Genomic DNA, 16411 nt, shown 5'->3' with positions numbered 1-16411 from the left:
GGTGTGACAACGCACGGTAACAAACGGATCGAAGCCCCACCCGGCCAGGTGGTGCCGCGGATAGTGCACTCGGTCTCCGCCGGCGCGTCCGGCTATGTGCAGCAGAGCGTCGCCCTCACCAACCCTTCCTTCCGCTTCCACCACCTCAACGACTCGGAGGCGCACGAGTACGTCCGGAGGAACGTGGGCATCGCCGCAGCAAAGGCGTACCGCTGCCTCAACGCTCCAGCGTGGTGCGGCTTCTCGAGCGGCCTGGTGTCGGCGGATGAGCTTTCACGGTCGCTCTGCCTGAGCAGGCGCGCTGACCTCTTTCGCTTCGCCGCGCTCTACGCCGACGGTGGCGTCTACCTCGACGCTGACATCGTGCTATTGCACTGACCCAACTCTGCTGTGCGCAGCACTGGCTCATTTTATGCTCTTGTTCCTAGGTCCCACTCCTGCCGTTGACCGAACTGTACTCGCCGTGCAGCGGCTTTACGCTCGGCCACGACCAGCCGCAAATCGGAAGCGGTGGCGACCTCGACCAGAGGGACCCCTTCCCTGGCAAGCAGATGAAGGTCCGTTCGAGATATTCGGACATTAGATCTCTCTCTCTCGCGCTAAGCAAGCAAAGCCTCTCTCGCGGCCCGTCTCGGGCCGTCTCGGCTCAGCTTGGCGATGGCATTGAGGTCAGTCATGCGGCTGAAGGTGCTTGCCGCCGCGCCGCACTCACCGCTCGCAAAGTGTATGATCGACCACATCGTTGTGAATGTGCGCGAGCGGGCGGCAAACGTCGCCGGCGGCGAAGGCGGCGCGCTGCAGCTGTCCGGGCCGGGCCTTCTCCACCGCTGCTTCGAGGTCCGGCGCTAGGCCTTCTGTCAGTCCCATCGACCCAAGCGCAAGCTGAGCAGGAGAGTAAAAGCCTAGCGTGAGCTCACGCTCCGACTCCCCTCGCTCCGCTCGTCCCCAGGCGCACCAGGACGGCGTGGCCATCTCGTACATTGACACCCGAAACGCGATGTGGCCGTTCAGCGGGCAGCTGGCTGGACCCCAAACTTCGCCCGTGTCGTGGTGGAACCTCGGCGATCTCTCGACCATAGGCTGCGCCGCGGAGACTCTGTGCTTGCATATGAGATGGCGCGATTGTTGGCGGAGAGGGCGGGGTCGCGGCGGCCGTCTCTTCACGCTGCCTTTTGAGTGAGCAGGGCAGTCCGACGCGACACATGAAGGAGTTGCAACATTGGGGTAACGGAGGCATAGATGCGATACCGTGGGAGACATTTGAACAGATCGCCCCTTTGTCCCCTTAAATTTGATTGCCGTCACCTGCAGATGCGCATCGTCCAACCCCCTTCTCCGTGTAGGCAGCAGGGGGACTCTGCCGATGCTGCAGTACGGCGCGCCGTGGGACGACGCGCACCATCTCGCGCAAAGGAATCTCTTGATCCATCTGGCTCTGAATTTGCAGGCAAGTCGGACGTGCGCAATTCCGAGGACTACGCGGTCGTGTTTGAAGGACGCAACGTTTTCACGCAGCAGTGCAAACTGTAAGGTAGGTAGAGCAGTGACTGGAGACTGGAAGCCTGTCCGACGCGAAACAAGAGAATTTACCCGACGCGCCTTTTCTTTTTTCTTTTTTGCGAATCCGACGACGGCTTCTGTGTGGCTTCGAAGGAAGCCGTCGTCCGCGCCTCGTCTGTGGCGCCGTGAAATTCTCCAAGCAAAGACTTGAGCGGGACGCACGCATCCGGACTCAGACACACACATAGATGCACCTGGCGCCGAACGACGCGCCCGTGGCGCTACTTCGACACCCATGCATCAACGATTCGCGCTTCGTCGCTCCGCGGCGGTCTGACCGTGGTGCGGGGTGCCCCACTCCCGCCAGTGCCGGCATACCCGCACGAGCCACGGGAGTGGGGCACCCGCCGCCGACGATCTTGCTTCTCTGGGCATGCGGCTGCAGCGGCTCGAGTTTTGTGTACCGTGTGGCAAGGGACCTGCTGGCGCGGCTCGGGCTGCCGACGCTGCGTATCATCGACCACGACGGCTTCACCGCTAGCGAGCTCTTCCGCCAACAGAGAAACCCATGCTTCTACGTGTGTCAGCCTCACCTCCATACACAGCATCTAGAGCTTGCACCTGTAGCATCTGATGTCACCACTCCCCTCTGCTCGACTATGCAGGATTCCGAGGAGGCCCACGCCGGCGAGGGCCACACACAGCCATCTCCAGCGCACGAGGGTTTCTCCGCGCTGGCGCAAAGCTTTGTGGAGCTGCATCAGGCGGCGGTGCAGTCGCATCGGACGATCCTCTTCAAAGGGTGGGCCTCTCTAGCCGCTCAATCCCCCTCTGTATCCCCGGGCGTGTGATCCGAGGCTCTTGCCCCAATCGAGCACGCCTGAACAGGTGCATCGCCAGCTTCAATCCCGCTCTGGCCCGCGTGCTGCGCGATGCGGGCACGCGCATCGCCCACGTCCGCCGCAACACGATCGATGCGGCCGTGTGCATGGTGCGAGACTGTTTCTGGGGAACAGAGCGCATCGGCCAACGCCTCGACACGGATGGGGCCCCTCTACCATGTAGCTCGAGGGCTCGGCGCTCCCCGACACGGACAGCGGCGCCGGCGCAGCCACAGCGGCGCTCTGTAGCGCCCGAGGCGCAGCCGCGTGTGCTCTTCAAAGCTGCCGACGCGCCCGACGAGGTGGCATCCTTCCTTCGTCGCGTCGATTTGCAGCAGACGTCGCAGTCGGCGCTCGTCAGCGCGGGCTTCGCCGCCAGCGCCTCCTTCCGGTACGAGGAGCTTGAGGCCTTCCAGTGGGGAGCGCGTCGCCTGTCCGCCAGGCGCGCAAGGGGCGCGCCGGCGAAAGGGTAATTAGCTACACAGCGGGCAGGGTGGGAGCTTGGCTCAATAGGGCGTGGTCGAAGCTGCTGGCCCACTGGGGCGTGAATGCCTCAATTGACGACGTGGAGCGCCTCTTGTCGATGATCGACCGCGACGAAGCGCTCTTCCGGGCGGCAAACTGCACGCAGCCGGGAAGGCGAGGGCTAGCGGACTCCTCTAGCCGTCGTCGGGCACGCTCACGCCTGCCACGGGAAAATGATTTAGGCACGAGTGCGTTCTGTGCGGCGATCCCCGCACGCGCTACCCCAGCCGCGCCTCGAGCAGGATCTACAACTACTCGAGCTTCAGGGCCTTTCTCCACGCCCGCCTCGGGCGCACCTTCACCGAGCGTTACTGCGTCACGGACCGGCACGGAGCGACCGTGGTGGGAGCCAGGAGCAAGCGGAGCCTGGCGGCAGGGCGGGCGGGGTGGTTTGGAGTACGTAGATAATAAACCAGGCCCCCGAAGCGACGGCGACGATGTTTCTTGCGCCTCTATGGAAAGTGTCCGCGCCGGTCCTGTCATGATTCCTGTGCCTCGTGTTGTGAGAGATAGTTTGGTGCTAAATTCTTCTTTTTGGCGGTCCGGTGGAGGGGGCGGGGCGGGGCGGGGCGGGGGTTGCTCGCGGGTTGGGCTTGTGGGGTGGGGCGGGGTGGGGTGGGGATTCGTTCGGAAAGGGATGGGGTTTTGGCGCGAGCAGACCCCCTACCTGGAGGGCGAAGCAAACCGACGCCATGCGGTCTCCCAGATAGGTAGGTGGGCGGAAAATTCTTTCAGCGGCACTAATTCTTTCGATTTGTTTTCCTTGGTCTTTTCGGTTCCGGGGAGCAGACGACAATCGTTCTTTTTGACCGCGCAAGATAAAAGGGTGTCCTAAGGGCTCTGCTCGCAAGGCGCCCGCGTCGCAGACGCGGTACCATTGACAAATCTGCAATATACCCCCACACGAGCAAATAGCAAAATCCGAATACCGTGCACGAACTGGGCGATGTCGGACGCAAGCCTTCAGCTGATGCCAAGACATTCGTAAAATTGAAGCCAAGATCCGCCAAATCGTGCTTTCGCGCTACCTGAGGGTAAAGCCGCTGATGGAGCCCAGCGTGCCAGCGGCCGCAGCACCGCCGCTGCGGAATCGGATCGATCCCATGGAGGAGGAGGGCGCAGTCGGCCAGCGCAGCAGGCGGAGTCCCTCCCCGCGCCGGAGCCCCCCTGCAGTCGAGGGAGTCCTCGTTGGCGATGAAGGTGGCGACATCGAATCGCGGCCGACACACGTCACGTGGGAGGAATGGGCGATGAGCGGGAACGATGCGCGCTACGGCGCCGACTCCGCCGTGCTCGTAGCCGCAGAAAGCCGCGCTCCAGGAGCACGCCAAGATGCAATGGCTCGCTTGCTTCGATTCAGCTCTCTCGGCAGCAGAAGTGGGGCTGGAGCGGGTGGGGGTGGATGCCGATTGAGGGGGAGCGTCTCCAGCTGCGCCCTGTGGCAGCTGCGCCCTGTGGCAGCTAGTCGAGGGACTTGGTAGTTGTGACCCCCCTGAGTGAGGACAGGAGAGAGAGAGCGTTTTGTGGTGTTTGTTGGTGTACGCAATAACGTCAATAACGGGACAGGGTGGTTGTTCTCTCTATCTCCTCTTCTAGCTCTTAGCATGAGCTGCGCCCGGTGTCCGACCCCTTTTGCGCAGCAACACCTTAAACTTTTAGGCCCTCCAAATTCGGGTCGGAGCGTAGCGGAGTGGGCCCCGAGTTTGAAAAGGGCGACGGACGCTTGCGTCCTAGCCTCCAACAACGCCTCCCCGGCGCAGAGGGGCCCCCGGAGGGATGCACAACCGCTCCACGCCACGCCGCTTGCGGCGGTCCTCTTCCCAGCTCCGCTGAGCGCCCGTGCGTTCGCAGGGTTAGGCGGGTAGCGACACCGACGCCATGCGAAGCTCGCCGCCGCCTCTGCGGCTGCTGCTAGCCACCCTACCTTTGAGCACGGCCGCCTCTAGAGTGCAAGCGTCTTCGACTTCACAGCTGGCGTCGACAGCTGGCGTGACACGCCCGACAGCGATCACCGCCAGCACACGTGGAGGCCTCCTCGGACGGCACGATCGTCGCCGCGCGGTCCTTTCGCAGGCCGCGGGCGCCACCCTCGGGATTGCGGCCTCTGCGCCTCCGGCGTCGGCGGCGCTCACAAAAGAGTCGGAATGGCCTCTGTGGCTTGCGCTGCCCGTGGCGCCGTACTCGCGGCGCAAGACCATCCGGAGAGAGGTCGTGCCAGGCGTGTGGGCCTTCGACCAGCTGATAGGCATCTATTACGTGCACGTCCCGATTCGCATGACGGTGGTGAAGATGGAGTCTGGCGGCACGTCCACTCGCCCCGCTCTCGCCGCCGCTGCCGTTGCCTCCACCTTCACTTCGCGCGCACCTCCTCCTCGCAGGTTTGCTGGTCTATGCGCCCGTCGCGCCGACAAAGGAGTGCCTCTCGCTGCTCCAGCCTCTGATCGACGCGCACGGTCCGGTCAAGACGATCATTCTGCCTTCGGTCGCCGTCGAGCACAAGGTTTGGCCGTGCGCCACTCTCAAAGCCGTGGGGCGCCCGTCTTGGGATGTGGAGACGCGAGGTGGCGAACCTTGCCTCGCCGCAGGTGAACGCCGGCCCGTTTGCGCGCGCCTTCCCCGCCGCAGACTTTTACGCCGTCGACCAGCAATACTCCTTCCCGCTGCCGCTGCCGGCCGTGTTCCTGGGGTTGCCGTCATGGACCAAGCCGCTGCCACGCAGCAGCGAGGGCCTCGACGCGACGTGGCTGGGCGGAGAGTTTGAGCACGCGGTGCTCACCGTCAAGCCGGGGCCCGGCTCGTACTTCCAGGACGCCGCGCCGCCCACCCCGCCTCCGAGCCTGGCTTCTCAACAACGAACCTTCCGCGACGTGTCTTCCCTAGGACGTCGCGCTCTACCACAGGCCGTCCAAGACGCTCCTGCTCTGCGATGCGGTGCTCTCGGTGACGGAGGAGCCGCCTCCCATCCTGACGAGCGACCCCGAGTACGTGCGTGCGCTGCTCTTCCACGCGCGCGACGCCAGATGCCAAACACGACCTGCAAGCCCGAGTCTGCACTCCAACATGTACATGTACATGTCGCTTGTCGCACTCCCGGGAGAGACGAGACAGCACGAGACAGCATCTACACTCTGCCTGGTCCCACGCGCCGGTGCCCACGCACCAGGCGCGCGACGACCCGCTCGAGCTCGTCGCCGACACCGCCGCCAACCGGCGCAAAGGGTGGAGGCGGATCGTGCTGCTGTTCAACTTCTTCATCCCCGGGGCAACCCAGGTGTGTCCTCCCTTGGCTCCCCAGCCCTGACAGTGTGCCTCGGCTCCGGAGCCAACGCAGTCGCCGACCGTACGCGAGCACTCAGCGAAGAGCAGCGGGCTGTGTTGGCCTGCTGTCGCATGCGCCCACACCGTGTTGGCCAGGTTCCGAGGCTTGAAGCCAGCCAGCCCGCCGCGCACTGCCGCCTCCGCCACCGCCGCGTACGTTCAGCGGCTCGCGTGTGTGTGTGCGTGCGTGCCCGTGGCCATGCTCAGATGTGCGAGGCGGACCTCCCGTTCGCAGGCGGACATCGGACTCAAGCCGCTGCTTGCGCTCGACCCGACGTTTGAGCTCGGGTGGGGAGGCTGGCAGCCGTTCACATGGCGCGCCGCGTCGGAGGAGGCGTTCTCACCCACAAATAGACGCTTATGAGATCCTCTCTCCCTCTCTCTCTCTCCCTCTCTCCTCTCTCTCTCCCTCTCTCTTTCTCCCTCTCTCCTCTCTCTCTCCCTCTCTCCTCTCTCTCTCCCTCTCTCTCCTTCTCCCTCTCGCTCTCTCCTTCTCGCTCTCGCTCTCTCCCTCTCCCTCTCCCTCTCTCCCTCTCCCTCTCGCTCTCTCCCTCTCTCTCACTCTCACCTGGCCTTAGGCGTCCTTTGCGCGGTACAGCGCCAACGGGAGGCCCACGCTGCTGCCCATCATCCAGATCATCCTCAATCGGTGCTTGTGGCCGCAGCCGCGGATGCGCCAGCGCATTCGTTCCACCGCGCCACCGCACCTCCCGCTCCGCGCATACCCACGACACGTCCACGACACGTCCACGACACGTCCACGACACGTCCACGACACGTCCGCGACGCGTCCACGACACGTCCGCAGGGGCGTGGCGGACGGCTCGCTCCGGCGGTGGGTGAGCACCGTCCAGCGCTGGGACTTTGAGAGGGTGGTGCCGGCCCACCTCGACGCGCCGATTGCGATGGGGCCGGCGCAGTTCGCCGAGCCGTTCGACTTCGCGCGAGATGGTGGCAACGAGGTGCGCTTCTGCGACGAGGACGTCGCACTGCTGCGCGAGGCGGAGAAGGGGCCGCTCTCCTTTTCGGTGGGAACGACCGCGCTCGGACCGCTGACCGGCGCAGAGTGCGCCCTCGGCAACAGCAACCCACGCATTGTCTCGGCGCCGGGGTGGACGCCGCTCACGGGGGGGCTAAAGTGGACGCCCAAATGACTCGGGCGTGAAAAGGGGAGGTGGGGGGGGGGGGGGGGGTAAAGCCGACGTGTACGTGTGTGGGTGTGCACCTCGTCTGAGCCGACCTCCACCTCGTGTCGTACACACCGGGCGTCGGGCGCATGCATCGCAACCGGAGGGCTACGAAGCCTTCACACTCCAAGGGGGTAGAGGGGCTGACATGTAACAAGCGCTAAAAAACGAAGAGCCGAAATACGTATATAATAAACATGGGAACTTTACGAGCGTGGGCCGCAATGGACACGGAGAGATCTCCGCCCTCCGACCGGTGCCGCTCCGTCAGGCGAGCACCTCGGGCGTGGCTGGCCGCCAGAGGGGAGCGGCAGAGGCCGGCGGGCGCGGCGGGAGCTGTGAGAGCAGTAGGCCGACCGGTACGCCACCGAAGCCGCCGAGCGGCGCCTGCTGGAAGAGGTCGACCGCCGGCGCCGGGAAGGGAGCTGCCCTTGAAGCGGCGGCGTTGGCAGCCGGCTGCAGCGAGAAGTGCAGCTCGCTCAGGAAGGCGTCGCCCGGCCCGTGCGCCGGCGGCACGACCGGCGGCGGCGGCGGCGGCGTCGCGGACCCCGCGGCGGGAAACGGCGCGGCGTCGGCCAGCGAGACTTCCTCGGCGGCTGGCCCAAAGGGAGGAGGCGGCATGGGAGGAGGCGACAAGGAGGCTGTGCCAAGCATGCCGGAGATGCCCGTGCGGCGGTCGAGCTGCGGCTGGGGCGGGATGGCCTCGGCGCCCTTCTCGAGCCTCTCCAGCGCCATCACCGCATGCGCGGCCGCCTTGAGAGGCTTGGCGCCCAGCGCGGAGCAGGTGTGCCCGCGCTTTGGTTGGCCGCACCGGCGGCAGCGGTAGCCGCTCTGCTCGCCGCCGGCGTCGCGCTGGACGGCGGCGCGCGAGATGCGATTCCAGCGGTTGCGCACGCCATTGTCGGTCCGGCCGGGCAGCGTCGCCGCGATCTTGGACCACCGCTTGCCGTGCTGCTCCACGAGCCGCAGGATGAGCGCGTCCTCGTCCGACGTCCACGAGTCAATCTCCTTCTTTTCTCTTTTGCTCGGCGCTTTTTTCCCTGTGGGCTTGGTGGCTGGCTCGACCCCCGAGTCCGAGCCCGATGAGGAGGGCCTCGTCTCCATCAGAGCCGGGCGGAGGAGCTCCTCGCCAGCGTCGTCATCGACAAGGAACGAGAGGAGGTCCTGCACGTCGCCGGCAGACGCGAACTGCTTGCCCGAGCGCGGCAGGCGCACGGCCTCGGCGAAGATCTCCATTGAGTTGGAGCGCGGCCGGAGGCTTGAGGTGGAAGGGTGGATCTGCATCTTCGAGTGCTAGTCGAGGCAAGGATATATGCGACGGGAGCAAGCGCGACTTATTGGCTGCGCCTTCGACCACAATGAGCGAGCGGCTTTTCTCTTTTCCGCGGAGAATGAACGGAGCTATTCTCGCGCGAGAAGTGAGAAGAAGTAGAGGAGCGGCGCGGCAGAGCTGGACATTTGGTCGTAGACTTCTCTCTCTCTGCTCTCTCTCTCTCTCTCTCTCTCTCAGGTTGGATACCCATCACTGAGCCGACGATCGATGCTACGTACGGACGGGTAGCCCCACAGGGTGGCGCCCACCCCCATACCCTCGGGCACTTGCCTGCGCCCTCGCGCGCTAGCCCACGCCCTGCCCCGCAAGATCTCACTCCATCCCGGCCTGCGGCGTACCTCGGCATCCCCTTGCACGGAATTTCAAAACGCCCAGGTTCCCTGCTCGGATCGGCGAAGCGCCACACAGTGCCACACAGTGCCGCGTAGTGCGGCGTGCGCGCGGAGCGTGCGCGCGCGGTGCGCGCGCGCGGCGTAGTGCCGCGTAGTGCGGGCGTGCGCGGGCGTGCGCCTGGGGTGTCGACGGGCCCCGGGGTCATCTCTTCGCAGTCCCTCGCCGATTCTCGCTGCAACCTTCATGCCACCTCGCGGTCGTCCCACTCTCGTCGTTCTCTCTCTTGTCGCTTCATCCTCTGTCTCGTCGCTCTCCTCTGCCTCGTTCTGCGACGACTCCGCCGCCTGCCGATCCCTTGCTCTGAGCCCTGGTGTCGAGGTGTCGAGGCCCGGTGTCGAGGGTGTCGAGCTGCTGTCGAGGGTACGAGGGATAGAGGTGTCGAGGCCTGTCGAGGCCTGTCGAGGCCTGTCGAAGCCTGTCGAGGCCTGTCGAGGCCTGTCGAGGCCTGTCGAGGCTGAAACCATGCTTGTCCGTGTCGAGGGGTGTCGAGGGGTGTCGAGCGTGTCGAGCGTGTCGAGCGTGTCGAGCGCGTGTCGAGTTGCGTGGTGGCGCAAGGTGTCGAGCGGTGTCGAGCGTCCGTGTGGCTAGCGCGGGGCTATACTCAATAGCAGAACTGCTGTAACCAATGAAACCATCCTCGCCTCTCCCCTAGCTCTCCCCACAGCACACTGCTCCACAGTAGAACACATGAGCTTGCGTCCGAGAGAGCGCAGGCCTGGTGGGGGCCTAGTGGGGGCCTAGGCATCCAGCCTGTTGTTCGCAGCGATCTGCATGGCAGCAAAGCTGCCATCAGCGGGCACCCTCCCACGGCGCCTCCCCTGCCGACGCCGCCGACGTCGCCGCCAGCGCCGCTTCGGCGTGCTCGACGGCTGCTGGCCCGGCGGCGAGGGGGGGGGGTATAAAGTTTTGCAGTCAGAAGAGCAAGAAGAGAGCCGCTGGCAGGCCGCCGGCTGGATATGAGCGGTGTCGAGTGGGTCGAGCGGTGTCGAGCGGTGTCGAGGGGTGTCGAGGGGGGTGTCGAGGGGTGTCGAGGGGTGTCGAGGGGTGTCGAGGGGTGTCGAGGTGTCGAGTTTGGCACCTTGACACGGACGAGCATGGTTTCAGCCTAGATGGTGTCGAGGGGTGTCGAGGGGTGTCGAGGGGTGTCGAGTTGGTCGAGTTGGTATGGGGTGTCGAGGTGTCGAGTTGGTGTCGAGGTTTGGTGTCGAGGTGTCGAGGCCAGGGCTCAGCCCTTGCTCTCGCGGCTTCTCCCGCCTCTCGGCGCAACTCCGCCCTCCTCGCGGCGTATTTTGGCCCCTCGAGTTTTATCAAAAGCTCTCCTCGCACAAGGACGACTCTTCTGACACCCACTCCGGATCATTTGCCGCCAAGTTCATGTCGTTGAGCTCAGGCCCACTCTCGTTTTTCGAACACTTCTACCTCCACAGATGATGTTGGCGCTGGCCGCTGGGGTCCCCTTCGGGTGCATCGTGACAGCTGGCGACGGGATTGCTAGTGGCGTGTGTCGTCGTCATCGATTCGTCTTCCGGACTCCGTTCGTTCGGCGTGGCTCACCCTCCATGCCGTGAACAGGCGCCCTATCCATCCTATGTTCTTCTCTCGCTCCTCTGCCCGTGCCTTGGTCTTGTCATTGTTTCGTAAGTGCGAAATTCTTTTTTCCATAGTAGTACTAGGAACCACCCCTGTCGAGGGCTAGCCTTGGGCGGTCAGGACCATACCCCCCCACCCTTTTGGCGCCGCACATACCATACCCCGGAAAAAGTTGGAATCCTGCCATTCCTCAGCTGCTATTCCTACTGTACTTGGCTAAAGTCTGTGCAGCTTGTCGGGGACACGATCCCGGCGTGAACACGGTACACGCCGATCTGGTAAAATCCCGAGTGCCTACCGCACGCGCCGCGTCGCGGCGCGTGCGGTAGGCTTTGTTTGAAGTCAAAAGTCGAATCAGAGCGCCGTCGGCGTTGTCCCCCGATTTTGTCCCCCGGACCGCCCGTCCGGCACCGCTCCGGGACGCACGCCGGCGAAGCACCATCAAGCTGCTGTACGGCCCCGGCATCGCCTTCCCAGGCTTAGCTAGACTGAGAGATATTGTGCACATGGTTAGTCTCTACAATATATACACTGACACTGAACCTCCCAGAGCTCGTCCCGGTCCGTCACGGCCATCCTCGGCCTCCGGAGGGCCCCCGGCCGCGGCGCGGTGCGGCGGAGTCACAAATCCGACCACAGAGCACCGGGACGCGGTCGGGGGATCTGAGGCCCAGTGAGGCGTATGCATTGCCCATCCAGGGCTATCACCTGGACCTATCAACAGGCGCCTGCGGCGCCGTGGTCAGGAGCTGCTGTTCACAGCTGCACAGACTTTGGGACATGGCATAGTATTGCTGTTCACATATATATGTGTGTATATGTTGCCGATTCTGTCGCTCTCCCTGAGTCTCTCCGCCGCACTCTCCGCCGCATCGCCTCCCACCACTACCTTCCCCGCCGCCTCGCGATTCAACTTCCGTGGAAGCGACTGCGCCTACTACGTCGCTGGCTCCGGTCCTCCCGTTGTGCTGCTGCACGGTTTCGCCGGCTCGGCGTACAACTGCTGGCGGAGCACCGTCCCGGCGCTCGCAGCGACGCACACTGTCTACGGAATCGACCTCTTGGGCCTCGGCGCGAGCGCTCAGCCGGTCGTCGAGTACTCCATCGACCTCTGGCGCGAGCAGTGCGCCGCCTTTGTGCGAGAGAGGCTGGGAGGTGAGGCCCCTGTCATCATCGGCCACTCCTTCGGCTCGCTCATCGCCCTCGAGCTCGCGCGTACCCTCGCCGCCCAGGCGCTCGAGCATCTCGGCACCGACATCGCCACACATCTCGCCGCCGCCGCCCGCCACCGCCGCCGCCGCCGCCGCCGCCGCCGCCAACCGCCGCCGCCGCCGCCGCCACCGCCGCCCACACCACCACCCGCCCTCACCGCTTTTTCCACCACACCCCACACCGCCCTCTCCGCCCCAGGGCACGCCGGCCCGCGCGGTCGTCATCAGTTGAGCTGCGCCCATCCTTCAGCTGGTCCATCGGTAGGGCACGCCTGCCCGCGCGGTGGGCATGATGAACTGCGGCGTCGGAATGAACAACAAGAACGCGCTCAAGGCGCAGCCTCGGCGCAACCTCGGCGCAGCCTCGGCGGATCTCGACGCCGTCTGAGCGCACTCGGCGGACTTGTCTCCAGGTGGAGGCGTGGCGCGCGGAGCAGGCGGCGAAGGGCGTGGAGGTGGAGCGGGCGGCGCCCGGCTGGCAGCTGGCCATCTTCGGCGCGGTCCTCTCGCTCGTCGACCTGATCTTCAACCAGAGGCGTCTCCCCATATCTCCCCACATCTCCCCACATCTCCCCACATCTCGAGACGTGCAGACCCGAGTAGCACTCGAGAGGACCGGCCGCTGCTCGCCGCGACGGAGCCGAGATTGCCCGAGATTGCGCCGAGATGGACACGAGATTGACCCGCGAGCAGGTGGCTGCTCGCCGCGATCCTCGACAGGTTCGCCACCGCCGAGACCGTGCGCGGCGCCTTGGAGGGCAGCAGGCCCTAGATGCGCCAGCTGTTAAGATGCGACCCCTTACGCTCTCTTCACACCGGGGCTCTCACAGTCCCGTGAGTACTCACGGGGGCGACCACAGTGAAAGATGCGGGGTGCGGATCCAGCTGTACGGATCCGTATGTTTAGAAGACACACTCCAGGCCTCCCCCCCCCACGAGTGATGGCCGAGGCAGCGTGTCTGTCAGCTCCTGCTTGTGGTTATTCTTTGCGAGTGACGTAGGCAGCGTGTACGTCAACTCAGAACGCGTGGACGACGAGCTTGTGCAGGCGAGTGCTACACACCGCTGGCGAGTGACTCCAACGCACGCTTGCACATGCGGGCACACAACACAACAACACACACACGCACGCACGCACACACACACACGCACACACACACACACACCGCGGTCACACCCTGACGCCCTGTGCACACACGCACGACTCACACACAGACCACGCCGCCGCCGCCGCTTGGGAGCCTTGCCGGTCCCGGAGCCTCTCCATAGGACTACCTCTCGCTCGCGAGGGACAAGGCCGCCGCGGTCGAGGTCCTCCGGCAGATCTACACCAACGACGGCGGCCCCCTCCCCTTCCCCGCCGCCGACGCGCTGGGGGACGACTTTCCGATCCTCGCCGTCTGGGGTGACCAGGACAAGCTCGCTCCGATGACGGGTGAGGGCATGCCCGCCCGGCCACCGGAACCTTGTCGTTTCGTTGGCTTGCCTAATGCAGCAGTTACCACGGAGATTTTGATACGCAGGCCCAGTCGGGAAGTACTTCCGTGAGCGGTCGGCGCGGCTGCCGGCCACGCGCTTCGAGGAGGTCGTCGCCGGGCACGTGCCGCAAGACGACGTCCCCGACGTGACCAACCGGATCCTGTGTGAGTGGATCGCGTCCACCTGAGAGAGTCCTTTTTGACATCCATTCTCTGTAGTCTAATGACTAATCTTTAAATTTACGAAAAAACAGTCGTCAGTTTCGTTTTCACATTTCCGTCAGTTTTCTCGATTCTCCGCGCCGCTATCTCGCGCTCCGCCGTGCCCGTCATCTCAACGCGCTGAGTCCTTTTTGCACTGTATCTGAAACAGGTGTAATGTACAGGCGGGTGGACGACGACACACACACACACTTCACGCGCGAGACCGTACGGTACAAACACCGCAACGAAAATCGGCTCTCGACTCCTCTAGTTGGATAATCTTGGATATAGGTGTGGGCCCCTGCGGCGCTCGGCCCCTTCAGATCCGGCCGGCATTCTCTCCGTCCGCCCAGCCCTGGTCGAACCCTCGCTGCATCCGGTCGAGCTCCCGCGCCTCCGCCTCCACCCACGAGACTCCGCCAGAGGCGGCGCCACCGACGGCGCCCGGCACGGCGCGCGTGCCCTCCATGAAGGCGGCCTCGCCCGGGACCTCGCCCGGCGCGGCGTCGAGGACGACAAAGGCGGCGGCCCACAGCGTCAGCAGGGCAACCAGCGTGTACACGATCCGCCGGAGCCACGATGGGCCGGGCGGATCGGCGGCGCCGCGTGCCGCCGGCCCGGCGTCTGTGGTCGGCATCGGGCCGCTGCGGCTGAGAGGGGCCTCCTCGTCGAGAACCTTGTCGCTGCCGGCTCCGCTACCCTCCTCGCCTCCGCCGCCCTTCTCGCCGCCGGTCTCGTTGTCGTCACCGTCGTCGCCAATCTCTGCGAGGCGTGTGTACTCCTTGGGCGGGGGGCCACCTCGAGGCGTCTCCTTGATGGCAAAGGACGACGCGGCCGTGAGCAGGCGGCCAGAGGACGGCACCATCGCGCCATCGGCGCGCTCGCTTGTGCATCCGCATCGGCCTAGCGCCTCCACCCACTCGCTCAGCGGAGGCGCGTTCATCTCCAGGGCCTCGCTCGCCTCCTCGGGCAAGCCAAGCACGAGCTTCCGGCGCTTCTGCGAGTTGGATGGCGGTGGAAGGTTGATGCGGAACACGACCTTGCCAGGACGATCGCCCTTTGTGCTAGACACGGTTGCGCCCGCGAGGTTAAGTGAGGCAACTGGCATCACGCCAGGCTCCTCCCAGGCCGATTTGTTCGTGTAGCAGTGAAGGACGCCGACGCCGCTGGTGTGGCGATTCAGCACGAAGTAACGCTTGTACCAGGCGATCCCGCGGTCTCCTTCCTTGAGCAGTGGCCCCGAGAGCTCGTGCGTCTCGTTGGCGCCGGCCATCGCGAAGGCTCGTGCGTCTCGTTGAGCCGGAGCGGGCCGAGCGGCTGGGCAAGGTCGATAGCAGCACTCCTTCAGCTGGCTTTCTCGAACGTATTTTCTTCTCATAACAAGGCTGTGAACAGACCAGCGCAGAGCGCCATCGGAGGTATTTTCTTCTCAATAACAAGGCTGTGAATGGTCGCTCGTCGAATGCGACGGCGGCCGCACCTCTGCCGCCGTCGCTCCGCCGGCTCTGACCGAGTATCGGGCGTTGAGCTCGGCGGCGCAAAGCGGGTCTGGCGCGTCCACCGCCACGAGCCTCGCGGTCGTTCGTGCGTGGGTCGTGGCACACCTGGCGGCGGCTCTCGGGGCCGTCTCTACGGCGCTCGACGCCGTGTGAGGTCGCATGCGAAAGGACAAGACGCATTTTAAGGTGGTGGGCGCCGCAGTGGCGGGGGGGGCGGCGGCTTGGCCGCTTTGTGTATCTCGAGACCTCGAGAGAAGGCGCCGCCCGTGGCAGGCCTCCCCGAGGGCCCAAGTCAAGAGGGGGGGGGGTCCACACACGAAAGTAATCCGACGAATTAAAGAAAAACCGCGAGATTTCAACGCACGACACTCTCTCTCGAGGTAGTGAGGAAGGCCGCTTCGATCGCCATTCAGACATTGGTACGAAACAAAAGGGCACGGGCAGAGGAGAGAAGAATTTCACAGATCTTGGCAGAAGGCGCGCGAGAATGTGTGCCGCTCTGCGCGAGCGCGTCCATTGGTCCATGCGCGGCATTATCTAGCTGGACGGTAGTTGTCCACGAGACGATGAAAAGCACGTTTTTTGCCTGGGCTGAGCGAGAGGTGTCGCGAGCAGCGTGGTCATGCTGAGAAGCTGGGCTGACACCTCCGTACGGACGAGGCCAATATGGACGGACGATCGCACTGATGCTACAGCGGGGCGGCCGCCCTCTCCATGTAGGTTTCAGGCCGCAACACCGAAGAGCGCGCCCGCCTTGCAAACATGGGCTGCAAGCAACGCGGGTTCTGTGGTCAACGGGCGTTCGACCACACCACCGGCCAAGGCTACGTCAAGTCACAGCGTGGCCACTACCATGATGGGATCTTCACCAAACGAAACAAGTTCAACCTGCTTCTTCACGAGACATTCGGCGGCGGCTTCTCGCCGCCTGCAGTTGCAAAGATCAACCGCCTTGCGCGCAAGGCTCAACGCCCGGGCGTTGACCGCACCGCGTACCCTCCCCACTCCCGCCTCTCATTTGTGTCACACCACGCGGAACGCATCTCCATCGCTTCGGTGAAGGGGGTGAACCGCGCCATCGTCGATCGCCGTGCAAAGCTCGCTTCCGAGCTCTCACGCCGCGCGCGTAGGGCCCTTAGGGGCCTAGAGAACACAACCCCCTCTCCCCTTTCTCCCAGTAAGCTAAAAGTACAACGTGCGTACACTCGGGCGGTGTTGTTTGTTCTCAGTCTTCTGCGGCGCGGGCGAGAGCCCGCTCCACACTCAGCCTCACGGAGCGCTGACGCAGCGCC

General features: G+C 64.7%; 4 protein-coding genes across 4 annotated transcripts; 2 read left to right on the top strand and 2 right to left on the bottom strand.

The window, feature by feature from the left end:
- Positions 1–4784: 4784 nt before the first annotated feature.
- EMIHUDRAFT_200596 (hypothetical protein) lies at positions 4785–7378 on the top strand (the record flags this gene model as incomplete). Its single annotated transcript, XM_005790500.1, has 8 exons — positions 4785–4853; positions 4980–5186; positions 5320–5406; positions 5492–5674; positions 5787–5891; positions 6070–6177; positions 6803–6873; positions 7069–7378. 8 exons carry the CDS (start codon positions 4785–4787, stop codon positions 7376–7378), a joined length of 1140 nt encoding a protein of 379 aa, XP_005790557.1.
- A 173-nt stretch (positions 7379–7551) lies between these two features.
- On the bottom strand, positions 7552–8725 carry EMIHUDRAFT_433598 (hypothetical protein). Its single transcript, XM_005790499.1, has one exon. The coding sequence runs from the start codon at positions 8693–8695 to the stop codon at positions 7679–7681; it is 1017 nt and encodes a 338-aa protein (XP_005790556.1). The 5' UTR covers positions 8696–8725; the 3' UTR covers positions 7552–7678.
- A 2820-nt stretch (positions 8726–11545) lies between these two features.
- Positions 11546–13655, top strand: EMIHUDRAFT_433595 (hypothetical protein; the record flags this gene model as incomplete). The annotated part of the gene is given in 8 exon segments (XM_005790498.1): positions 11546–11582; positions 11595–11959; positions 12204–12272; positions 12352–12473; positions 12632–12696; positions 12940–12986; positions 13208–13373; positions 13462–13655. 8 exon segments carry the CDS (start codon positions 11546–11548, stop codon positions 13602–13604), a joined length of 1014 nt encoding a protein of 337 aa, XP_005790555.1. The 3' UTR covers positions 13605–13655.
- Positions 13656–13759: 104 nt separating this feature from the next.
- EMIHUDRAFT_433590 (hypothetical protein) lies at positions 13760–14954 on the bottom strand. The gene has a single exon (XM_005790497.1). The coding sequence runs from the start codon at positions 14891–14893 to the stop codon at positions 13940–13942; it is 954 nt and encodes a 317-aa protein (XP_005790554.1). The 5' UTR covers positions 14894–14954; the 3' UTR covers positions 13760–13939.
- Between the last annotated feature and the right edge of the window lie 1457 nt (positions 14955–16411).

The sequence above is a fragment of the Emiliania huxleyi genome, assembly GCF_000372725.1.
Source record: "Emiliania huxleyi CCMP1516 chromosome Unknown EMIHUscaffold_12, whole genome shotgun sequence".
Lineage (NCBI taxonomy): Eukaryota > Haptophyta > Isochrysidales > Noelaerhabdaceae > Emiliania > Emiliania huxleyi.
Note: the sequence above shows the minus strand (reverse complement) of the source record. Positions and strands in the feature narration are given on the sequence as shown.

What these genes read in the sequence shown, in the direction of transcription:
- EMIHUDRAFT_433598 (XM_005790499.1), bottom strand. Translation starts at nt 8,695, where the DNA reads ATGCAGATCCACCCTTCCACCTCAAGCCTCCGGCCGCGCTCCAACTCA.
- EMIHUDRAFT_433590 (XM_005790497.1), bottom strand. Translation starts at nt 14,893, where the DNA reads ATGGCCGGCGCCAACGAGACGCACGAGCTCTCGGGGCCACTGCTCAAG.